This window comes from Anguilla anguilla, chromosome 19 (assembly GCF_013347855.1).
Source record: "Anguilla anguilla isolate fAngAng1 chromosome 19, fAngAng1.pri, whole genome shotgun sequence".
In the NCBI taxonomy this organism is placed as follows: Eukaryota; Metazoa; Chordata; class Actinopteri; order Anguilliformes; family Anguillidae; genus Anguilla; species Anguilla anguilla.
In genome coordinates this window covers 13,505,512-13,523,857 of record NC_049219.1, presented here as the reverse complement: position 1 = coordinate 13,523,857, position 18,346 = coordinate 13,505,512, and the positions used below count along the sequence as shown (strand labels likewise).

Here is an 18,346-nt window from a genome sequence, read left to right as displayed (position 1 = left end):
ATTATGTGTTACAGTACTGATTCCCTGAGCCGATCAATGTGTTCCAGAGCTGATTCTCTGTCTTGTCCTCAAAGGTTGTGGAGAGGACTGTTTACAGGGCCTCTTTTCATATCTTGAAAAATGTATAAAAATACAGCAAATTTTTTATTTTTAGAATTTCAAATGGTGACATTTATTTTGAGTTTTCACTGATGGTAAATATTTTTTTAGTTGATCTTATTTTGGAATATGTTTGCTTCACACATGAACAACACAGGTCATGCATGTCACCCACGGCCTACATTAAGCATGCAGTGCCACCGCAGAATGTTCTGGACTTCATTTCCCATCAGCTGCGCTGCGTGAGAGAGCCCAGTTCCTGGGTTTCCTTAGTGTGCGTGTCCCAGTCGCCGGGGCGCGGTGCTGGGAAACGGCAACCCACTCGACCGCGCCCGCAGCCCGCTCACCTCGCCGCGACGCCATGGCAGCCTCACTGGTCAGAGCTATCTCTGTTCCCCCGCGGAAAGGGGGGGGGGAGGAGGGGGGCCCCGCCCTGTGCACACATTCCACCCGTCTGCCAGGAGAGGCTGAGGTTGCGTAAGAGCGCGTAATGAGAGAGAACGTTCCAAGGCCCTCATTTACCTGCAGTCTCAGGAGTATCCAGCATTGCACAAGTCTGGGTTTAAGCATCCAAAGCGTCTCTGCCTCGACCTGACGATCCGACATCCTGCTCCAGCATTGACCAAAAAATACTGTTTCAAATAATACACCCTGATATTTAACTTTAACTGATTTCCGTCTGTGTCCCCTGTGTTCTGCGGGCTTAACTCAGCCAGATAAATTTTTATTTGAAAAAAGCATATCTTCCAGTGCTAGGAACAGCGTGAGAAATTTTAACTGGAAATATTTGCTTAATTTAAATTGCAATAGTAAAAAGTATGTCCTGAAGCAAGCCACTGTTTTTATAAAAATTAACTGCAGTGCAGAATGGTACTGGACAGGCAAAGAAAATACAGTTGGATTGAAAATAAGCATGTCCTGCCCTAATAATCCTGAGGGGAACTCTCCTTTAAGTAAACTTAAAGGACCTGGCAACTTCTACAGGCTGTGTCTGAGGAATCAAAAGATGTGGGCTTTTGGGTTAGTCAGATATGAGTGTTCTGATTGGCTCGAAGGATTCGTGTCACAGCGGTGCGCTCTGTCGTGTGGACCCCCCTGTTGCCATGGCAACTGCGTGTCCTTCCGAACACCATCAGGCTAATTTTGTGGCTTTTTTTTTCAAGTCTCCCTTGTGATGCACAGGACCCAGAGTTTCACTCCCATGTAACCCCTGCTGGTAGTCCTATACGTCAGGAACCGATGGGAAATGCGCAGGGCCTCTTTTAACCCTAACGAAATGCCTGCACACTGTGTGGATACTCAGAGCCATAGAACACATTCATCATTTGACCCTCTGCTTAACCCTTTGATTACAGCCTGCATTCAGTGCCAGCCTGCTGAAATTACCCCCCCGCCCTGCTGAAATCACCCCCCCCCTTCTCCTCCCTCTCCCTCTTTTAGGAGAACGTCCATCTCAGGCAACTGGAAAGCCAACACGGGCTCCGCTATGCTGGAGCAGATAGCAATGACAGACAGGTACATTCTCACTCCTTCTGTTGCCTTGGTGCCTAATCTTTGCGTAATCGTGGTTAGTACATTTCCCTACGAAAATGTGCAACAATTGCCGCAGTGTGTTGTGAACCCAGTGCCAGTCGTCCTTTTGACCTAAGCCCGACTAAGAGATAATCCAAACGATGTATAATAACTGTTGGAGGGAAAACCAGGACTGGAGTTGTGCAGCCCGGGTCCAGTTGAGTAATGGCTGTGCCCCTGGGCCCCAGGTACCGGCTGTGGGTGGACTCCTGCGCGGAGATGTTCGGGGGCCTGGACATCTGCGCGGTCAAGGCGGTTCACGGCAAGGACGGCAGCGACTACATCATCGAGGTCCGTTCCGCTCTCCTCCTCCCGCCCGCCCGCCTCCGTTCCGGTTCTTTGCTCGAGCCTGAAACGGTGCCCGGAATCCGGTAACGCAAACACGGCTCTAAATGCGCAAACGCAAACATGCTTGCCCCCCTGTCAGACCTGTCATCGCGCGGGCGATGCGAAGTCCCGCTGGTGCCTGGGGGGGGCCAGGCTATGTGAAAGTGCTGCCATTTGGGCTCGACCCGCCTGTAGATATGCGAGCGCGGACATCTGCGTCTTTGCCGCTGCCAAGAGAAACCATTTGATTGGCGTTAGCGTAAATGTGAACAACAGGGATGAGCTTTTCTCATTAGCTGGACAAGCAACCGAAATAACTGCTGACTGTAATGCTATTGTTTTAGCTAGCCGCTTAAATCCGCTGCCTACTAACTATAAATTCAACTGGTATTCAAGTGCGGTAGGCGAGAGGTGACTGTATGTTGGATAAAAGCCTCTGCTAAATAAGTGTAGTATAGTGTAATGTAATTGTATTCAGAGTCTGTGTAAGCTTGTACGAGATCGCAGTAACAGCCTTCAGGCGGTTTCCCGCGGTTCGCAGTACTTTATTTAGTTTGTGGCCCTTGCCAGGCCGATAATGTAACAGCCTGTGCTGAATGACTAATGGTGTTAAAAGAGGGTGGGGTGAGGCCTTCACAGACGGTGTCACAAGCCAGAAACAATGCAGATGTGGTCAGGCCCAGCCGAGGGTCGCTGTAATCAAACGGTGTCTTGGCTCCTGGCGGGAACACTCACGCCCGACGCTGAGGTCATACCGTACGCGTCTGCCCCGCCCCCCTCCGTGACAGAGGTCTGCCGCCGCGCCGCTGATTATACATTCCTGGGAGGATCCGCCGTTCGAATCCGATCGCTGCGCTTTTGTTTGGAGAAGCACGTCTGTGGGACGGAAAACGAAAACCAACGAGCAGCCGTGCCCTTTTCGTGTGATGTAATCGAGTAATTATTTCTGCTCTTTTCGCCTGGGGCCAGATGAGATCTGGTTAACGGTCATTCTCCAGAGATGGGTGTTTTGTTGATTTAAAACCTTAATAGAGCACCTGAAAGGTCTCATATATTAGCTTTTTATCTCCCGTGAAGCTTCTCTGGATTAAAACCCGTATTAATTACAGCTGAATTGGGTGCCTAAAGTCCAGGCAGTTACACACGAAAATATATGGAGAGGGAGGATAAACTGTGCTTGCTGTTTTGTTTTAATTGGATTTTGTACAAACAAAATGGGAGGTAATATTTCAAAAGTTTCATAGAATTAGTTTGTAAAAAAAGGACTTGCATGGTGCAATGTAGCTGAACTTGTAAGGTACTGTAGTGGTTAGTTGGGGTATAATGATACATTGATCCCAATATGTTGACTCAGCTGTTGACTCAAAAATCTAAATTGTCCTATCGTGGTGAAGCCTCAGGGTTTACTACCCTAGAGGTCAGGGAACTGGACTTGTAACCGCGGTTACGGGTTCGATTCCCAGCTGAGGCACTTCTGTTTCACTCTTGAACAAGGTACTTAACCCGAATTGCTTCTGTAAATACTAGTGTCGATGGATTATGTGAAAATAAATAACCCAAAGCACTGTGAGTGACTCTGGATACGTATGTCTATGATAAGAAAGACAGCTCGTGGGGTTGAAGGCACTTGAGCGGTCTTCCTCCCCTGGTAAGACTTTGGCAGTAGGTCCTGCAGGAGGACGCGTGTACTCGCTTGTTGCCACGGACACGTGCGGTAAGCGGAGCAAACGCAGCCCGCAGCCCGCTGGCTGTTTCCTGTTGTTGTTGTGAGCTCACGCAGCGGGCAGGACGCTGAGCGCTTAGCGGCCGGGGCGATAAGTGGAGCTGCCACTCTGCCGCGGTGGCGCGGTGGCACGGTGGCACGGTGGCGCGGCTCTGGTGCGTGCCAGACGCAGCGCGGGCGCTTGTTTCCTGGAGACAAGCCGGGCTTATCTGGGCCCGGGCAGGCCGTGGGCCGGCCTCAGCCAGAGAGGGCTCTGGATAAGGAGCCCTGCAGGGGGGGCTTTCTGAGAGGAGGGCGGAGAGGGGAGAATATACATACACATATACATACACATGCATATATACATATACACACACACACACACACACACACACATATACATATACACACACACACACATACACACACATATACATACACACACACACACACACACACACACACACACATACACACACATATACATACACACACACACACACACACACACACACACACACATATACACACACACACACACACACACATATACATATACACACACATATATACATACACACACACACACACACACACACATATACACACACATATATACATATACACACACACACACACACACATATACATACACAAATACACACACACACACACACGCTAACAAACACAAGTAGTCGCACAACCCACTCATGCATGCAAGATAAACCACACACACTCTCCCAAACACACACACACACACAAACAAACAAACACCCACATAGGTATGCAAGATAAACAAGACACACACTCACACACAAACAAACACAGGCACCCACACATGTATGCAAGATAAGCTAGACACGTGCACACACAAATGCACAAACAAACGAACACGCGCACCCACACGTGCACAGTTCGGATGAGACCTGCAAAAAGCTTCAGAACATTTCTGGGGGAAAGAGTGCAAAGAGAATAACGGCTGTTTCAGCTTCAGAGGACCTCAAAACGTTCAAAATAAATCTCCTTAGTTTGAGAAACATATATTTTCCAAAGCTGTCTGTCGCCTTGTTTTCAGTGCAGTGACGGATGGACTAGCTTCATTTCAACGTACCTCCACGGAATATTTGATAGCATAAATTAAAATGGGACGAATGGCTAATTCATTGGCATTCGGACTGAAATCACTTACTCTTATTTGATCCAGTACAGGAGTACTCCCCCCCCCCCGGCCCGTGTAAAACAGTACTGCCGTCTCCTTTCCCATGGGAGTCCCCCGGCCGTCAGCTGCCATTGTCTCTGAGTGTATTGTTGTTACGGGGGCGCAGCGATGTCCTTATTTAGATTTGAACGGAAACGTTATCATTCCGAACATTTTTCGACGGACGGCTCGTGCGTCACTTGGCCGATGCGGAAGCTCATTCCGAAACTCGCCTCATTCTGAAAGTGATCTGAGGACCCGCTCATTCCGAAAGTGATCTGAGGACCCGCTCATTCCGAAAGTGATCTGAGGACCCCCCCCCCCCCCTCTCCCCAGGGGACCCGGAGACCCGGCGACGTGGCCTCTTTTAGAGCGCCCTGCAGTGGGAGACACTGGCCCGCGTGACCCAGTCCAGCGAGAACAACGTGTGCTGCGGGACAGGGGCTGTGCTGCGGGACAGGGGCTGTGCTGCGGGACAGGGGCTGTGCTGCGGGACAGGGGGCGTGCTGCGGGACAGGGGGCGTGCTGGGGGACAGGGGGCGTGCTGGGGGACAGGGGGCGTGCTGGGGGACAGGGGGCGTGCTGGGGGACAGGGGCTGTGCTGCGGGACAGGGGCTGTGCTGCGGGACAGGGGGCGTGCTGGGGGACAGGGGGCGTGCTGGGGGACAGGGGGCGTGCTGGGGGACAGGGGGCGTGCTGGGGGGCAGGGGCCTCGCTACGGGACAGGGGGCGTGCTGGGGGACAGGGGGCGTGCTGGGGGACAGGGGGCGTGCTGCGGGACAGGGGCTGTGCTGCGGGACAGGGGCTGTGCTGCGGGGCAGGGGCCTCGCTACGGGACAGGGGGCGTGCTGGGGGACAGGGGCCGTGCTGCGGGACAGGGGGTGTGCTGGGGGACAGGGGGCGTGCTGGGGGACAGGGGGCGTGCTGGGGGACAGGGGGCGTGCTGGGGGACAGGGGGCGTGCTGGGGGACAGGGGGCGTGCTGGGGGACAGGGGGCGTGCTGCGGGACAGGGGCTGTGCTGCGGGACAGGGGCTGTGCTGCGGGACAGGGGCCTCGCTACAGGACAGGGGCCGTGCTGCGGGACAGGGGCCGCGCTGTGGCCCTCGCTCCCGCACGCCAGAGCGTTTATAAGAGGGCAGCCCAACCCTGTTCCTGGAGATCTGCCGTCCTAGAGAAACAATCTTTGCTGTCATTGCTAATGAAAGACCTACCTCTCCAATTCCACGTTTTTCCATCTAATTTAATGAAACTCCAGTTTATTGTGTGTGAATTCAGAAACTCAATCACTCATATGTGAAGCACACTAATAAAAGTGCCATTGACTGCATTACCAACACTTCCCAAGCATTACTCAGACCATGTGAGAGCTGTCCAATCAAACCACATTACTCCTTTGGGAAAATGTTGAAATTAATAGCTTACGTAGTTTAAAACATAATAAAACACATTAACTACTGAAATCCCCTCATTTCAGTTCCATGCTGTATGCGTAGTCCTGGAGATGTTTTCTCCTGTTTCTGCAGGTGTTACAGCACCTTTTGTTCAGGTCCTAAGCAGAACCCGTGAAAACCACCTCATGAGGTGTCACAGCAGTCTGAGCCCAGACAGAAGGAACGCTGTGAGCTGCGATTGTGAAAGACGCTAACACTGAGGGTCCAAGGGAAACACGCGGGCGTGTCGTCTGCTGGGTGACTCCGTGTTCCAGTAGAAAGGCCGAGGTGTACCCGCTCCTCCACCAGGCCCACACGCACGCCAGATCCGCCTCGCGGTCGCCGCCAGACACGCAGACCCTCACCGGCTGCGGTGGTGACTGATCGGGGAATGCCACCCTGCCTCTCTCCCCCCCCCCGCCCCCCACGGGACGTCCCGAAGGGCTTCTCTCTCTCTCTCTCTCTCTCTCTCTCTCTCTCTCTCTCTCTCTCTCTCTCTCTCTCTCTCTCTCTCTCTCTCTCTCTCTCTCTCTCTCTCTCCCTCTCTCTCTCTCTCTCTCTCTCTCTCCGTTTCTGCGGAGCCTCGCACGCATCAGAGGCCTCCTCCGGCTTTGAGGGCGATCGAACGCGCACCCTCGTTACTCTCTCTCTCTCTCTGGGTCTGCTCTGACCGCAGCTGCCTCGCCGCGTTTGTTTGGGTTCTAATTTGAAGCGCCGTGACTGTTTTGAATTAAGAAATGTGCCTTTTTGGTGGAGCCAGGGTTACTGTGCTCGGAAAAGCACTTGTGACTCTCAGTGGAAATGAGGGCTTTTTATGTTTCTTGGATTTGGGCAGATGTTTATTGGGATGGCAGGTGTGCCCCTCGCCCTGTTGCCAAAGAGGTGGTTTAAGAATGTTTTCAGAGGAAATTATGTTGAGAGTGAACTACCGACCTTTCAGCTGCCTGCTGTAGTTTCTGAGAGTCAACATGGCAACTCTTCAGTCCAGCGCTGACGCGACTTCACACAAGCAATTTATAACTTTAATGGAAATAGACATTTCATTTAATTTAGAAGACTACATTTGGGCCATGTTGTATTTACTAACAATCATTCCATCCTGTGCTTCCATTTTCATCTGGTTTACAGGCACAATTTTGATCTGAACTTTGAGACTGTTAATATATGTACAGGGTATTCACTTTCACTGTAGCATTTCTGATGTGGTCTCCACCCTCGCTTGGAGTGATGAAATATGATTCAGCAGTTACTGATGCGTGAAAAATGTGCTGGCTGTGTGTGTGTGTGCGCGCTCGCGGTTGACTCTGTGTGTGTGTGTGTGTGTGCGCGCATGCATGCACTCGTGTGTGTGTGTGCCTGCATGCGTGTGTGATGTCTTAATGACGTCTCTTCTCCTACATAAACGAGCAGTTACGATTTGACTGCTACTGCTGACGAGCACGTTGAGCCCTTTGCGTGCTGGCTACTGTGTAATTATTATGGGATGGGGAAGGCTCTCCAAGGCTACCACATGCGTAGCACTTTCCGGGGCGATGCCCAGGGGCTGCTGTGCGCTCGAAGGCGCACGTACTGCACGGGGCGGCAGGCAGGGGCACACTGGCCCATTTACACCGAGGAATGGCTAAAGAGCCAGAGCTGTCCCGGGACCCTGAGGAGCAACAGCCTTCCTCTTCCCCAATAAACAGCACTGAATACCTGATAACCGCGGTGAGCTGGGACCGGGGGTTTAATGACCAGCACGGCGCGGTGTGCGGGACATTCGGTCTTAAAAAAAACAAAAAACCTGCCCCATGTGGCCCAGCAACCTGCAGTTTCCCAGCAGCAACCTGTTTTCCCCCCAGATTAAAGCAACATGGCCGCCGGCTCTGCCAGCTGTTTTCAGAGAGCAGCAGTTCCCCCTTCTGCAGTGGCTCATCAGTAAATCTCCACTGACTAAAACCCTCATTATCCACAGAACCTTTGGCATGCGGCACTGGGATCATTTTGCTGATCCAACACTGCTGACTAGTGGCCGAACTGTGAGAGTGCACTTTCATTGCAACCTTGGCCTTGGGATTGAAATGAAACACAATAAAAAAAATTATAATAATACATTCTCAGAATCGACAGACACTGTGTCTACATTTAGATATGTTCAGGTGATTCACATTCCAAAAAATATCCCAGTAAAAAAAAATAAAATGCTCACATTAGGTTCTTATCAGATGGTGTGTTCATTCCCCAGCAGGGATAATAGAAATGTAAAGCCTCAGGGTTTACTAAAACCTTTATCACAACCAATGATTAGTCGTGATATTTGTTTTGCACCAATCATTGGTCATGTTATTGGTTTTGTGTGCTAAAATGTTTTGCATGTGCTAAAGCTCTTGAAAAGCAGACTGATTGGATCCCAGTGTGTTGACATGGTCTCGCTCTGTTCCGTTGTCTCCAGGTGATGGACAGCTCCATGCCTCTGATTGGAGAGCACGTGGAGGAGGACAAGCAGCTCATCACAGACCTGGTGGTGAACAAGATGAGCTTACTGCTGACCGGGGCCGCGTCCCCCCCGCATACCTCAGCCAAGGTACGCTCAGAGAGGACATGTTTTACTCTAATCGCCACCGTCCCCGTCGGATTCAAACCCATGTCCTTCTGGTGCAGAGTCCAGTTTAGACCACTGCACCTCATGATGCTTATTGTGAGCTATGAGACATGCGGAGGACCACTGTTAATTATTGACCCTTTATGGTGTGACATATGTGATTGTGATATGTGATTAGAATGTTCTTACCTGAACATTCTAATGCTGATGTAACAATCAGTACTGGTAATTGAGTAAAGGTGTTCTAGAACACTGAATTTTGAATTAAAAATTAAAAAAAAAAAACATTCAACAAGCCTACTGTTCAGAGGGTTAACACAGTGACTGTTTGACCCAGCAGGCCTGGCCCGGACCTCTGACCATGCAGCCTCGCCGGGGACAAGGTGGGTCTGTCCATCAGCTTCCATAGCATGACCAACATGAGACGTTATGCTGTCCCTTTAATGTCTGAGAACAGCCCTTTACTGTAGCAGAGGGTGCTTCCCGCAGGAGTGACGTTTCTGTGTATGTCTCCTCTCACCGTCCAACCCCTTCCCTGTGTCTCCTTGTATTTGAATTGCTGCCTCAATCTCTGACCCCCCGCAGGTGTGGCCCGATCGCGGGGTACCTCCCCCTCAGCTCAGGGGTCCCCCCAGCGCGCCCGATCCGCCACCACCTCCCCCAGCCAAGCCTTCCAGCCTGGACCAATCCCAGCATCCTCCGGGCCAGGGGCGGGCCCTCAGCTCAAGTAAAACATACTTTTAGTCTCACTGTTCCTCATTCAATCTCTTCTTTTTTTATATAAGAATACAAAAACTGTTTCCATTGAAAGATCAACAGCATCAGGCCCAAACTGACCTACAATCTGATAGGAATGTGGAAAAGAAAAACAAGTTGTACAGAGAAAAGACAATAAAAGGTGACACTAAACAAAGGATAAAAAAGGAAGTTAACCTTCAACTGAGTGATTGAAGTTTGAGAGGATAGAGGGTAAAATAAAATACAAAACTGCCATTTTGTGACCACAAAATAAAAATATATCTGTCAGATTTAGTGTGGCGTGTGTTGTCACACTGAAATATAAAAAGCTATATGTTCTCTGGGGTATTGTGAAACTGTAGGGCAGCAAAGCATGCGGGGAAGTGTGCTTACTGGGAACACAGAACTGTCTTGGATTAAAAAATCAATACAGTTTCCTTTTATAGATGTAAGATGAGAAGAGAAGAAGAGTTTCCTTGGAGAAAAAAATGAAGTTTAATCTAGACCTGTTGATAACAGGAGAATTTATGGTTTGTTTGTGGGGTAGAAAATAAATGTTAGTTCACTGTTGCTATGTTACAATCATATTTTGTGGTAAGTGGGAAGTTATCGTGTAAACATTATGGAAATGGGGAATTTTAGAGAATGTTTTGCCAATTCAGAAAGCGAAAGTGGCTAATTGGCAGTCAGAGGAAGCATGAAGGTAAATGCATTTTTTAGGTTCGGCCATAAATGGATTTGTGTACAGGCGTAGCATTCTCCAATAATTCACTGGGGTATGTGACGAATTTATTTGATCTGGTAAAAACTCTATTAAAGGAAAAAGCTGTTTTTGTCTGAAGTCTGAGGAGCGTTTATGTTAGGCAGCGTAGACCTTATATCCAGCTGTATAAATGGATGCAAAGTAAATGCCGTGTACAGAGTTGTGTGAGTGGCTCTGGATAAGAGCGTCTGCTGAATGCCTGCAGTGTAGTGTAATGTAGTGTAATGTAATGTAATGTGATGTAAACCTGGCGGATGTGTGTTTAAAACGCTGGCCTGGCCTCTCGCTCCCCCGCAGCAAATCTCAGTCGCTCACCAATGCCTTCAGCGTGGGGGAGGCGCTGCGCGGGAACGCCAGCGAGGACGAGGCCAAGGCCGAGACCATCCGCAGCCTGCGCCAGTCCTTCGCCAGCCTCTTCTCCGACTAGGCCCCGCCCCCTCCTCGCCTCCGCCGCTGTGAGGACCAACCACGGGAAAAAAACCCAGGAGGGGGGAGGAGGGTCGGGGCGGGGCGGGGCGGGGCGGGGCGGGCGGGGGGGTCGACCTGTCTCTGGGACACCCAGACCTGCAGAGAGGGAACTTCCTGTCCTCTGTTTCCTCTTCCTGTTCTCTCCCCCCCCCACACACACGCACTCGCACACCAGCTGGTAGGGTGCCCCGCTTAGTGGAGCTGGCGGTGGACAGAGACAGGCTTTTGGAAGTTGGGATGAGGCAGTTTCATACACGTCAGCTGAATTCATATTCACCGTAGTTTTCAGTACTGTTCCTCCATCGCCCATCGTTAATGATAGTTGTGTGAGTATATATATATTGTATGTGTAGAGTTTCAGTTCAGGCCCCATACCTAAATTAGTGATCGGACTCATATACATGCACATGCGTTTTCTCAGCGATGTGGGTTATCTGTGGAAATGCATTGAACAACCATGAAAGGAGACTTTTAAAATAGGGTTTAAATCGTCATAACTTGCCAGGCACTAGATGTGAACATTGGCACTGAAGCAGAATGTCCTGAAGGTATGAAATGTTATTCATTTTACGGATGATGGAGTTTATGAATAGTTTAAGTTTAACGTCAGTTTTAATTCTAGTCTAGCATCGACTGCATTGGACTTGGCTCCTCCGCTTACACTGCTGTGTTATAATTTGTATAATTTGCAGCTCCATACGTGGCTTTCTATGTCCAAAGACGTCCACATCGCAAACACACGTCCTTTTCTGTGCTTGGCAGAACCACTAGGACAGTAACTTTGGCTTTTGGTGCGTTAGGCAAATGGAAACGTTCTTAAACCTCTTATATGCTGTGAGCAGTCTTCCATTTCAAGCCAATCTTCCCTTTATGAAGTCGATACTGTAAGATAAACGCTCGATACAGATTGTAAATAATATTCTTAATGCTATTAATTCGCACCAAAATAAACTGGAATACGGAATTGTGCTGTAAGCATCTGTACTGCAATGAAACAAGTACACAATATGTAAAATTGATTTTCTTCCTTTAAGTCTGTCTTTCGTTATTAAAACAAAGCTAACATCTTATGCAAAACCAAACCGAAATTGTTATTAGCCAGTGAAATTCAGCCAGTGAAAATGCACATGTCAAACAGGACCAGTCAGGATACATGGTTAAAGCCTGTTCTTTTTCCCAGATTATTTTTTACCTTTATTTTAATTTCTCCACAGTCTAGTTTGTATGTTTCTTTTTTTAACTTTCCAAGTGACATTAAAATCTGTAAAAGTCTATAATCATCCTGCTATAGGGGTGGATTCAATCACCAAGTGGAGTTTTGCATTTTTGCTTGCAGGATATGGTTAAAAACACTTGATTGGTGGGCAAAATACTTACAAAATATCTTAACATACTTACAGTTATCAGATTTTGATTGGATCCCCCTTTATTTATTTATTTATTTATTTATTTATTTATTTATCTATTTATTTATTTATTTATCAATCTATCAATCAATCTATCAATCAATCAATCAATTCTCTGATTTTACAGAGAATTCTCAAAACCTACCAATTAAAAAGATACACATGGCCTTAACATTGGTTGCGCCTACTTCCAGTGTTTGTTTGAAATAGAAGGGCTTCCTTGCTTCACATTGCAGATTGTTAGGATTGTGTATTCACTGGGAAATATACATGTATACGAGCTCCATTTACCAGAACACTCTTGTATACTTGTTGCATCTGTGCAACGTTCAGGAAAACTCTGTTCACCTCTCTATCTCTCCTTCGTTTCCCCTTCAGAAAGAGCGAACGGCTCATTCCATACCGACTCAACCACACATGGAGTCTCTTATTTGACCAGCCCTCAGATTTTCCTTGAAAATTTCATTGACAGGTAAACTGAGCAGCCAGAGCCCTTGCTAAAATGTTCAAGTTACCGCATGTCTGCCCGGCTAATTTAAGTGTTGAAATGTTTTCAGAAGGAGGCAGGAGGAGTCGGGCACCGTGAGCAGTCTCAGAGAACCCTGGTAATTATCAGATAACTACATGAAATATGAATTTACTATTCATATGTTCATTTATTCATTGGCTAGAATTCGCTAGCCAATGGTATGAGTAACTAGCTGTGAGCAAAAATGCTCTGCTAACAAAAGTCTGAAGTAGCTAACGGAAGGTTGGATGGATTTGATGCTGTATGTGGGTAGCACTGACATACCTTGCAGTGAATAGTCTGTAGCTGTGTATAAGATGCCTTTTGCTGTTTTAAGTATATGAAGTTATCTTTTGGTGCCTAATAGGTAAAGGTAGGAAGGCATCGGCACGGCCTACATTCTGGCCTTCTCTGCACCGTTAGGTGTTAATTCATTCACCGGTGAAGCTTCCTCCCTTCAGAATGACCTTCGGCAGGTCATAGGTCAAAGGGGAGAAATCAAACAAATAGTATTTCTAAACTCGGCATACCTGAAAAGCCTGAAAAGTGAATTCTTCTAGAAAAATCCAAAGGGGGTTGGGCAATGAGTCTGGTTGAGTTGGTGTAGAATAGCTCATGTTGGCCATATTAAGCATTTTTTACTTACTCATTTACTGACTTAACTACTGACTGATAATGTTATCAATAAACAGTGTTCTGTTGATTACAAAAAACTTATTGTTGTATAAAATACCATCATTACCATTGCAGAGAACAGTTGTCTTAAATGCGTGCTATTTTTCCCCAAAGTTTGTGACGGAAACAGAATGATTTTGGAAAATGTTTTTTTGATGAATTTGGCTGTTTTGTAGTGTTTGTTTGAAGCAATATTGCTTTAAAAAATTTCAATAACTTTGGTGGTAAATGTGTCAGAATATCTTTCTTTTAAAAAACACTTAATATTACTCATAATTACACTTCTTAGGTTTCCTGCAGATAAGCCATTGCCGTTTCATCTATGGGCTCGTCTTTGTAAATGATTTGTGCGTTTTAGTCCAGAGCATTGCTTATGTTCTCGGATACACAAATAGGATCGTTTTTAACTTTTGTTTCTCCTACTTGTTTTTATCCACTGAAAGTCTGAAAATAAAAACGATTACTGTGATCACGTGGTGAACGCTGAAAAACAAGGCCATATTCTTACTCGTTTATCTCTTTCAGCATGTATCTTTTTCAGTGGCAGTTGGATTTTTAAAATTTCATTTAAATCTTTGAATGTTCCGTATCCCCCGTCAGTTGTGAAGTGAGTATGTGAATGCGAGTGGAACATTATTTATAATGGCAGCACTATGGATCATTGTAACCCCTGATTTTATCATAGGATGTTTTAATCTTGTGTGATTGATCGCAATAAAATTGCAGTGGTTATTATTGATCACATAAGTTTTGAGCTGGTAAAATTTTTATTTGTATCACGTTTATTTGATTTCGAGGTGGTGTCTTATGGACCAAATTCAAGTGTGTTCATGTCAGTAAATGCATGTTTAAAAAAAAAAAAATCATTTAATGCAGTTATTTGAAAGTATGAATTCATTTTTGTTCACGCATTTAAAAGTAGGCCTTTGTCCATGTGTGAGATTCCTCTTAATTTTATATGAAATTGGAAAAATGTATATTGTGTATAACATCAGAAGCCATAACAAAATGACCTTGATGAGTCCCACGGTGTGCTTTTATTACTGATAGCATTGTGTGTGTCTTCACTGCTGTTGCGCATTGACCGCCAGTTCAGTCACAACACTGATATTCTTATTCTGCTACCTTATCTGTTTTTGGGATTATTTATGGAAATTAAAGTAGGCATTAATTTCAGTGACCCTTCATTCATTTTCATTATCAGTGAGGTGGTATTTGAGTGAATGTCTACGAACAGGAATAACACTCAGACCCAAATGTAGATTAACTGGCAGCAACCAGAATTCACTCGACGGCTTTAACTTCCAAATAAATGCAGTTCTTTTCTGGAAAGTTCTGATATCAACAAAAGTATAGTATATAACCAAACGGTGAGAGGAAGCTACCCTTTTCTGGAATGTTCTGAGATCAACAAAAGTACGGTACATAACCAAACTGAGAAGAAGCTACCCTTTTCTGGAATGTTCTGAGATCAACGAAAGTACAGTGCATAACCAAACTGTGTTTGTGAAGAAAGAGAAACTACCCTTATAGACATCCATGTACAAGTCAGATTTAAGTATAAAATCAGCAATGCCAAAGGAAACGTGCATCACACCAACTCATGAGAAGTCCGTCTTCCGCTTCACTTAAAATGGAAACCTCAACTCTCTACCCGAGAAACTCTGTTCACTCACTTTTCTGTGGGACACTGAAAATACCTTTCCAGCCAATAAGCAATTTTGGATCATTTTATGGTTACTATTCAACCAACCTAATGGTGCTGCAGCAGTCTCCATCCGTCCTTATCTGTTTGAATTCTGTCAGAACAGCTTGAAACTATTTTTAGCAAATAGCCATTAAAGTGAAGTTTATATTACATTGGGAAATATTCCTCCTCAAGTTTTTTTTTTTTTTTTTTTTTAATATATAAATGTGGCATGACAACAGAAGTCTCCCCTGTACCTGTGTTTCTGTATATTACCGTTATCGTCTGGCTGCTATACGTTTGGTGTGTGAATCGGCACTTGTATGTCATTGTAATACATGACGGTTCTGTTTTTTGGGATTCAGCAATTAAAAAGGACATTGTTTACTATTACTGTGGGCAGTTTTTTCCTCACCGCCTCTCATGCATTCCACATAAGCTCACATAGAAGGGCTGCTGGGGGGGTTCATCCTGTTCCAGTGTGCAGATTGGGGGGGGGGGGGGGATATGGACTCTGGACTGCCCCAGGGCTGACTTGGGTGTGTAACTAGCTGTGCTGCCTCTTCAAGTGTCACTCATTTGACAAAGTGTTCAGTGTTCGTTCAGCTCCCATCCGATAGCGGTGCGATTTATCACTGTACATACTGGTTTGCGGGGAGGGAGGGATTACAGGGGAAGCATAACCATGTCCCACGGCGCCTTGTGTGGTCACTCGCGTGCCTGCAGTCTGCCTGGAAAAGCTGAGCATGAAGGGTCCTCAGCGATGGATATACATTACCACCTGGTGGACGGCAGTGTCAACAGCAGCCTTTTCGTTTTTCTTCAGCGAAGGGACTGTCCTATGGAAAAAATTGAGAATTTTTGTTCTTTAAGACAACGAATTGGGGGTAAAGAAAAGAAAAAGATTTATTCAGTGCACATTAGCAGTAAATCTGTCGCTCAACTTTAAACTATAAATGTATATTGCATCAATTTCTGTCCCATCAAATCTGTAAGTGAAAACAGAATCCTTTTATAGCAGACAGTAAAGTGTTTCACTATGAAGTAAACTGATAGAGTACTCTCATTTTACGTTGATAGATTTTACTCTGTTAGCGAATGTGACATTTAGGTGTGTACACAGCTGAACAAATGAACTAATGCATATTTCTTTAGTTTTCCCCATCTGAAATGTAATGTGGCTTAGCCCACAGTTCCACTCTCCTCTGTGGAGCTGGCCTCTTAGTGTTTATAAATAGTTGATAAATCCGCGAGATTAAACGTGACATAAATTGATCGTGTTCCAGGTGATCTGAGTTCTCCATTTAAGGTCATTGTTCAAAGTCAAATTTACCGCCCGTGTGAAATATAACAGGACACTCCATCAAGGGGGATTACCTTGTAATCTCAAGCTCCATCATCTTGGAAGTAACCGTTATTTAAAGTGGCTCAGGAGACACATTTGGGGGAGTGGAAGGTGCAGTAAATCGCCTCCACAGACTTCCCTCCTGCTTAAATAAGCTGTATTTTAGCAGGCCGGAGGAAATGGAAAAATGGGACGCTCGTGAATCAGGGGCACGTAAATGTACAAGATGAAGGAGGAATTTTATCGGCCAATTTTTGCACGATATCTGTTCCGAAGAAGAGAGCAAAAAGAAGAGGGAAGAGGAAAAACACTGCGGTTCACATTCCTTTGAGTGCCCGCCCGTCCTTACATCCCCAACGCTGGATGAGCTGCGGCAAGTTGAGAATAAACACTAATCCTAGTGCTGTAAATTAAGCCACAGGCTCGCAAAGCAACGACAGTGTAATGTTAAGTCCAGACCTCCCCTTGCAGTATCCAGTTAGCTAAAGTATTCTAATCGGACAGAATGGAGAGAAGTCTCAAACGCGGTCAGTTTTCTCTGTGGTGATGCTTGGGGGACCGGACACGTGAATATCAGTGCTTTTTGTTTCCAGCACCAACATTGCTCTGAGGTCCTTTTTTTCCATTCTGTCTCCGGTGCAACAACGGCAAGGAATGTTCCTTATTTGGGTGGAAGTTGGCACCAATTGTGCACTCATGACCTTGAATACCAGGTGTGTTGGCCACAGTTATACCACACTGTATTCTGAAACAGGTGTCATAACCATTTCTGACCTTGGGTTGGTGGAATGCATAGTAGTAACAAAGAAAAGACCAATTAGGGTCAAGTGTGCTTTTAGACCAGTGGTGTAAGACAGCTCTCCCGGGTACCAGAGTTATTAAATGCGATGACAGATATTGACAGGGGTATTGGGCTGATGTGGACTGGTCTTGAAAGGCCCTCAAAATGCTCTTTGTTCAGGCAACGTGCAGCTTCACCTCAGAGACCATCACAAGCATCGTGTTCAACACCTGTGAAGGACCTGAACACAATGTAGGCTAAAATCGAAGATGAGGTTACAGCTCATTGTAATCAATGTGCAATTACTGTCATCCCAAACTAATACATATCCAAAACTCCTGTAATGGCTTCTAGTGTCTCCGGTCGGATCAATGCAAGACCTCTCACTGAAAATGACTCCGATCTCTGCAGCACTTTAATAAGATAGAAATAGAGTGAGCCGAAATCTTATCTTCAGGACAGTCGTTGCTCTCAGGAAAAGTTTGTTAATTGAACTTTATTAACAGTCTTGCAGATAATTAGTGCAATAATCTGTAATAGGAGAGATAATTCCCTTTCTGTTTCTCTTGCAGTGGGATGATTCTCATTTTCATTGTTAGACAGTTAGAAGGGCTTTTTGGGTGACCCGCACTATGCTGCCTAGCGATGGCTGATATGTTGTTTGGTTGTGTCTCCTGATTTAATGCTGAGCTTTAACCTCTGACCTCTGACTTCAGGTTGAGTCCACGGAGTGGGAGCTGAAGGTGGGGTTTGTCTAGCCACTACGGGAAGCCAGCCTGGACCATAAGGACGTCTCCTACTGTGAGTTTAAAGACTGATGTACGCCACTGTGAGGATTAAGTATGATACAGATTATATAGACATACAGTGCATTTAATCGCAAACTAAAACAAAGTTAAATTACTTAATTAAATATTTCTCTTCATTTTGATTATCAAGAAAAAGAAGATTTATTCAATTAAACTTTTAGACCAATTGGAAATACTCATATTTGTAAGACCGTGTTTTTTTTTTTTTTTTTAAAGAAACGTGCATTTCTAGTGAAATTCCACCAGATGGAGCCAA

At 46.1% G+C, this 18,346-nt stretch overlaps 1 protein-coding gene across 8 annotated transcripts in view; it reads left to right on the top strand.

Annotated features, from left to right (window-relative positions):
* LOC118219169 (synapsin-3-like) overlaps positions 1 to 15,546 on the top strand; it is an 84,512-nt gene extending 68,966 nt beyond the window's left edge. For 6 of the 8 annotated variants that reach the window (XM_035402139.1, XM_035402144.1, XM_035402143.1 and 3 more), the window contains exons 9-14: positions 1,540 to 1,614; positions 1,860 to 1,962; positions 8,761 to 8,892; positions 9,248 to 9,293; positions 9,496 to 9,637; positions 10,709 to 15,546. In XM_035402139.1, the coding sequence (XP_035258030.1) occupies positions 1,540 to 1,614; positions 1,860 to 1,962; positions 8,761 to 8,892; positions 9,248 to 9,293; positions 9,496 to 9,637; positions 10,709 to 10,838 (628 nt within the window). In that variant the 3' untranslated portion in view covers positions 10,839 to 15,546. The remainder of the gene's footprint in view (positions 1 to 1,539; positions 1,615 to 1,859; positions 1,963 to 8,760; positions 8,893 to 9,247; positions 9,294 to 9,495; positions 9,638 to 10,708) is intronic. The other 2 variants (XR_004763670.1, XM_035402145.1) reach the window with 2 other exon arrangements.
* The last annotated feature ends 2,800 nt before the right edge of the window (positions 15,547 to 18,346 follow it).